The 6894-nt window shown below is 41.8% G+C and overlaps 1 protein-coding gene across 1 annotated transcript in view; it reads right to left on the reverse strand.

The window, feature by feature from the left end:
* The window catches only part of CDAN1 (codanin 1), a 32600-nt gene that overhangs the window by 3918 nt on the left and 21788 nt on the right, over positions 1 to 6894 (reverse strand). The window contains 7 exon segments of the mRNA XM_017741619.1: positions 1088 to 1151; positions 1517 to 1624; positions 2569 to 2726; positions 3717 to 3795; positions 4275 to 4338; positions 4749 to 4898; positions 6348 to 6451. Coding sequence (XP_017597108.1) covers positions 1088 to 1151; positions 1517 to 1624; positions 2569 to 2726; positions 3717 to 3795; positions 4275 to 4338; positions 4749 to 4898; positions 6348 to 6451 — 727 coding nt within the window.

The following is a 6894-nucleotide window of genomic DNA, read 5'->3' on the forward strand; positions in this document are numbered from 1 at the left end:
AGTGATGTATTAGTTCCTTTTACAGTCATCATCTTGTTTCAGCAGCACACTTAGTACAAACCAGTCAACCTAAGAGGACTGGAGTTTGGAAATATGCAAAATTATGAGCTTTGAAACTATACAGACAGTACGACATAGGAAGAGATTTATATTCCTCAGACAAAGAACACCAATTGGTTGGAATATAGCCCCAAGTCTTGAAAGTCAGCCTACTATTTAGTCAGAGAACCTAGGTGTTACTTCAAAGGAGAGAAGAGTAACACAGTTAAACATTTAAATCTATAGAAAGATTGAACAGTTGTTCATAGTTTAGATTATAGGCAGAGTTAAGTGACTTCACACAAGTGAAAGTAAAGCTGAACAGTGTTTAACTGCAGATGAACATGAACAGAAGAAGATACCACTTCTTCCTTGGTACAGTCTAATGGAACAGGACAGGTTGATACTGCTGCCCCCAGAATAAATTTCACAATATTCAGATGTGAACTGCCTTCTGAAAAAACAAATTATGCACAAAACTTCTAAAGCTGGCTCTAAAACCAGGCAGTTAGAAGGTTGCCCATGAAGAAAACACCTACATTGAGATCACAAGCTCCTGCTCACAGAAAAATTGTATTTACACATCAAAGCAAGAGAAAAAAACCAAAATGTTCACAGGAGTCATAATACACAGAAAACAAGTTATTTCCATTCTTTCCATAAAAAAGCCATAAAAACATAATTTAATGTTGAAATGAAAAAGGCCCTTACTCTTACAAAAAAAGCCCAAACTCAACCACAATTTTTCAGAGGCAGAAATACTGGAAAACATATCCCATATTTAAATGAAGGTGTCAATAAATAAAAAACAACAGAGATGTGAAACGGATCAGAAGGATGGTTAGTCACTGTACAGTTCTGTTTTGCAGAATGTAAGAGGGAATAAGAAAAACCACCCAAAATCACAGGAAAAAAATGTGCAGACTCAGTGACACTGAAGAGAATCAAATATCCATGAGCTCTAAACACTTAAATCTCTGATCTCAAGGATCTAAGAGAACTGTAATAACAGATTTCAGTCTTAAATAGCTTATCATAACAGACTTACCCAGCAAAGACACCAACTCAACCGTGCACTTGGCCAGCTGCTGTTCTGATGTGGGACACATGAACTGGAAAACACAAAAAAAAGTTGTATTTTTGTCCCCATATTGCAGACTGGACAAACCAAGGCTTCACAAGGGATAAAAATATCTGAGAAGAGCAGGCAATTTACAGCACAGAGCTGTAATGAGGAGACCACTGAAGACTGAAAGACAAAAAAAATGTCATATATGAAAAGGGGACTCACAAAGGCAAACTGAATTAACAAGCAAATCTACATAGTATATGTGTGCAACATTGCCACATTTGAGCTCAAATAAAAACCCCTCAACTGAACTCAACTGTGAGGCAAGGCCAACTAACAAGTTTACAGGTACCAAGACAGCTCAAAGTGATTCAAAGGGGGATTTTGTTGCTTTTTTACATCTTTTACCTTTCTGCATCGAAGTGTCTGACTCAACCTTCCCAGCAAGCACTCCAGCCACACATAGTCAACCACTTCACCCTCATCCCGTGGGCCCACAGCAACACAGAGCACATCCTTGGTGAGAAAGACAACAGTAACCCACACATTAGTATCCTACTCTTCCACAAACAGATCTTTGGACCTGTGACAGAGCAGTTCAGTAAGTAGTTCTTGGGTCCTCATTAAAACCAAAACCTAAGCTAGAATATATATTTCAAAAGACAGATTAAAGCTGATTTTTCACAACCTTACTAAGATCTCATTTTCTAGCACAGTTCTCACTAATGTTATGAAGTAAAATTCAATGATGGCAATAAGTTCATCTTCCTTAAAAGTCCTAGCACTGAAAGCTCTAGATAAATCTGACAGCACAGCAAGTTCAGGGTAGAAGTACTACAGAAATCCAGAGCCCTCTTATATTGTCAGGGAAGCTTCAGTGTCAGCCCAGAGGTTTCCTCACACAATTTATCCTCCTCTTTTTATTTTAGCACAAGCAAGAAAGCATTAAAGGATGTGAACTCATTTTCACACAGTTGCTGGGAAAGCAATGACAGTGATAACCAGCATTACTTGTCTGCAAGTAGACAATCAGGAACAAAAAAATAGGCAGAATACATAATGGTAAAAAATTGAGGTGTTCAGAATCCTTCTTTTCCTTATGGGGTGCACAGGTTAAATGACTGCAAAATTGTACACAATATTATGGTGTCCACACTGTGGTTTCCACCCTACTCATATCAAAAAGGCCACACTGGCATGCTACCAGAAATCTGTATTTGAGATAGCACTCCTAACAGGGAACTCTGATATAGACCCAGCAAGCAGGGGTTTAAAAAACCTGAAAACTTTCCATCGTACTTCCTAAGCACTCCCCACAGCCAGTTCCTCAAAACCAGACCATTCTCTTAAAAAAGCCCAAACAAACAAATCCCCACTAAATGATAAAAACAAACCACAAGAACACCAATGTGAAAAACGGAAAGGGAGTTGGGGCAAGCCAGGAAGTGAATACTGTGTACCTTAATCTCATTGATGATCTGGGAGGGAAATGGAGCACAGTGCTGACAGCCTGGAGGACAGTCCCTTCTCAACTCCAGAGCATCCTCACCTGGCAAGGGAAATCCTGGGACTTTCAGCATTCGGTTGAAGGTTGCCTTCACTTCCCTTTTGATGAGTGCTACAGAGAACAGAGAACAAATCCTGTCTGCTTCAGTTTTTCTCTCCACTGAAGCAGAGAATAATTTCCAAACACTCTTAGCCTCTCATTCCAAGGACCACAGCAAATAAGGAAATAAGACAGCTTACATTTTCAAACCCCTCTCTCTGACCTCCCACTATATTTAATGTGCAGAGGCACATGTGGAGAGGGTGTGCTAACCCACAGCTGTAGAAGGCAGCCACCCATCACTGCCAGGTACCGCTGGAAACTCATCTCACTTCCCATCAAAATATTTCAGTGGCTTTAACAAACAAGTAGCTAAGCCAGAAGGCAATGCCAAAGCACAAAGCTGATGCAGTGTGATCATACCAGTTCAACCAACGTAAAAGCCATATGTCTTCTACCAAAATAAGTTTTGATCAGCATCCAAAACACTAAATTCCTGCAGCTGCAAATGGTACATGGACATTCCTCCCCAGACTTTTGGCACAACCTCTTGAAAAAATGGGTTTTCAGAGATTCTGAAGAGCTGCCAGAGCAGTATTACAGAGTAAAAGGACAACACTTGCCTTCAGCCTGCAGAAAATACACCCAAGTCCAAGAAGTATTTGTTTTACAGGAGATTTCAGAAGCACTCTGTACATGTGAACCATAAGGTGGTTTGAGAGAGCAGTTGTCTGTATACACTGGAAGTGCTAAGACAACTTCAGCCCAGATGACATTTCCAGAAGAAGCTTTTCACAGCATTTACTCCCACCATCCTAACAAGACTCCATAACTAAAAATCACTACCATGGGCCAAGCCCAAAAGATCCCCAAAGAAGGTTCTTAGAGCTAGAAATCATTTCTGTTATTCCTAAACAAGGAGGGACAGAGCAACCACATATTTTCCACTAAAAGAAGAACTAGTAGGACTAAGTACTTAGTAACAGTGTCTGTCCCTTAATCTCAGAAAAAAAGAGTACAATGCACAGGTTAGAAGCCCCATTTCCAGGTAAAAAGACTCACCTGAAATGTTGGCAGAGAGCCAGCCACAGGCTCTCTCAGTTGCCAGTTCCACCGCAATGTTTTCTGCACTACTTAAAACCTTTACAGGGAGGGTAAAAAATGATAGGTTTACTATCAGCCACAGCACTGTGAAAATTCAGAAGGAAGTCTAGAGGAAAAAAGCTTAATTTTGGCATGCAACAATTAAACTGAGCACCACCCCCTCTGTGGAAACTGCTGGTTTGAGCAATACAACCGACCCGTTTTGATTTTCCAAATCTCATCAAGTCTTGTGGAAGTCAATGCTAGAACAAAAGCATTACCATTGCAAGATGAATGCAATTTCTATAACATTCTAGCCACAACAGTCAGCTATGAGCTGGAGCATCACTTTACCCAGAATATGCAAGGCAGCCCAGTAGAAGTGACTCTCCTTAGCATCTATCAGTCCTCCCATGAGTGCATCAATAGATTCCCTTGACCTGAGCTATTAAGGGATAAGTGAAGCAGCAATGGAAAAATGGTAATGATCCAGACTTAAAGTCAAGGTTTTCAATAAGTTTTAGTGAAAATACATACTGCTGCAGATGTCTCTTCTGGCAACAACACCCTTACTGCCTCAGGACCTTTTTTTTTGCAAAACCTGCAAGAAAAGAAAGAAAGTGTGCCACAGGATTAGTCTAAGTTCTTGGACAACACTCAGAGGTTCATTATGTAGCAATGCAATAAATCAAACTAAAAGAACCAGACAAGCAAAGGGTAATTACAAGCAACCAAGCTGCAATATCAATTTTCCAAAGAGGGGAAATACAATAGCTGCAGTGGATGTCTGTTTGGAGATGGATGCAGAAGAACACACAGCACCTTTACTCCTTCTTACGAATACAGTATTAACTGGCTGGAGGCATAGCAGACACTCACCCTAAGAAGAGCAGAGGGCATGGTTTATAATTACCAGGACCTGAGCATGACAGGCCAAGCTAAATTAGGCTTATAGATTCTGCAGTAAGAAGAGACGGGAAGGCACAAGTTTAAATAACTTTTCCTCCTTACTCTCTGCCTTTGATGAGTGCCTGGGCCCCTTCCTCATACAGATGAGTGCACACCTCTTCAAGCAGTTTGTCATGATTAACATCCTCCTCCTTCACTTTATCTTGCAACATGGCTTCAGCCCTTTGGACCAGCTCCGCTACCAGTGTTGCCCTGCAACAAAACCAAGAACAATCAGGCAGACTGAAATCAATACGAGAAACAGTGCACACTAACTGTACCCAGCTCTTCTCCCCTGTTTAGGGGGATACCCATCTTAAATGCAGTAAGTCACTCTACTAAAAACGAATTAGTACTGTATCATCTCCTTGCTCTGTATGTACGGAAGAAAACAGCAACGAAGACACCAAAACAGTACTAAGACTCAAGAGTCAAAAGCCTTTAGGTTTTACAAGAAACATATTTGGTTACAGGTCTCCTTTCTGGCAGCAATACCCTTGTATGCTCAATTTACAGTGCTCAGAAGTTCAAAGTTCAAAGAAGTTCAAAGTCAGCAGCAGCCCACTACAACCACCATTCCTTAGGGGCTGGTAACATTTAATGGCTGCAGCAAGCTGGACAACAGAACAGTGCAAACTCTGAGCAAGCTCATGAGCTGGAGGGCAGGGCTGCCACACAGGAGGACTGCGAGAGAGAAATGGGCTGACTGTGCACCTGTACAGGCTGGGGTCTACTGGCTACAGAGCAGCTCTGCAGAAAGGACCTGGGGTTCGCAGAACACAAGGTGAGTTAGGAGTGTCCAAAGAAAGCCAACCTTATACTGGGCTGACAAGGCAGCCAGCAAGTCAAGGGAAGTTACTGCTTCCCTCATCACTGTGGGGCTGCATCTGGAGTAGTGTGTCCAGCTTTGGGATCTCAGGACAACAAAGCCATTGACAATCTGAGTAACTGCAGGAGAAAATAAAAAAATTATTAAAATAGCTGGGATGCTGGAGCACACGCCTACAAGGGGGAGTCAGTTTCACCTAGCCTGGAGACAAGAAAAAGCTGAAGGGAGAAGGAAAATTTACAGAGAAGACAGAACAAGACTTCCAGGAAGAGCACTGCTAAAGGTTGACAGGAATATGCACAAGCTGGAACAACAAATATTCTGATAGGATATAAGAAAACGTTTTTCACAAAGCCTGGGAAAATTAAGCATTGGAACATGGGTACAAAGAGGCCGGCTGAATCCTCATCCTTAAGAGATGGAAACTCTTCCAACTGGAAAAGGTGCCAATAAACCTGATCTAACCTGAAAGCTGGCCCTGCTTTGAGCAGGAGTTTGGATCAAGTGACCTCCAGAGGTCATTCCTGATATTTGATTTTCCTGTCACTAGCAAGAATGTTCTGAAAAGGCTATAAAGTCTCAATGCTGCACTGCATTCATATACAGAGTGTCCCACAGTTGTATCATCCTCCTCTCTACATCCCTTCACAAATTCCCCTCTATAACAGCAGATGCTGCTGGTCACAGTCTTACACAGCCTTGGTGTTCTGCTACACAGTTCACCCTCAGGGAAGCTTCTTTCCCCCATAAACGCAAGTTTAAAGGATCAACTCTTTGCCTAATCATAATGTAAAGTAACTTCTTAAGTCACAGAACAGGCGACCAGCACTTACTTGATGTGCTTAACACAGTTGGATCCCACCCGCTCTGCCACAAATTCCACTGTTCTCCGTAGGGAAGGAGGCTGGTTGTGGAAAAAGGCCTGTTCCAACTCTACCTGTTGAAGAGAAAGCACTACAATTCATTAGAGCACTCCACCCAAATCCTCCTCTCACCAACACAGGAACAGACAGAACTACCGTCTGGAGATGTACTAAAAGCCAATTTGCCTACACTAGAACTTTCTGCTACTGTGGCATTCATCATCCCAGTACATTACTTACTCCCTATTCCCTTCTAACCATTTAACCCAAAGCTCATTATCAGGGTTTCTGAAGCTACAAAAGACCTGTAAAGGGAAGAATGGGAGAGTTCTGACAGTGTCTACTAGTAGTGAATCACCACATAAGGCTCGTTTTGGAAAGAACAAGTCCTTTTAATTACAGGCTGGTAATCTTGTAGGCTCCTACACAGGTCATCCTTTCAGTGGAAAGCATGGCTACAATCTAACCAAAACAAAACACCAGAAAAATACCAACATTTTATTTTAAAGAAGAGGGA

Source organism: Corvus brachyrhynchos, unplaced genomic scaffold, assembly GCF_000691975.1.
Source record: "Corvus brachyrhynchos isolate BGI_N302 unplaced genomic scaffold, ASM69197v1 scaffold115, whole genome shotgun sequence".
NCBI classification, from domain to species: domain Eukaryota; kingdom Metazoa; phylum Chordata; class Aves; order Passeriformes; family Corvidae; genus Corvus; species Corvus brachyrhynchos.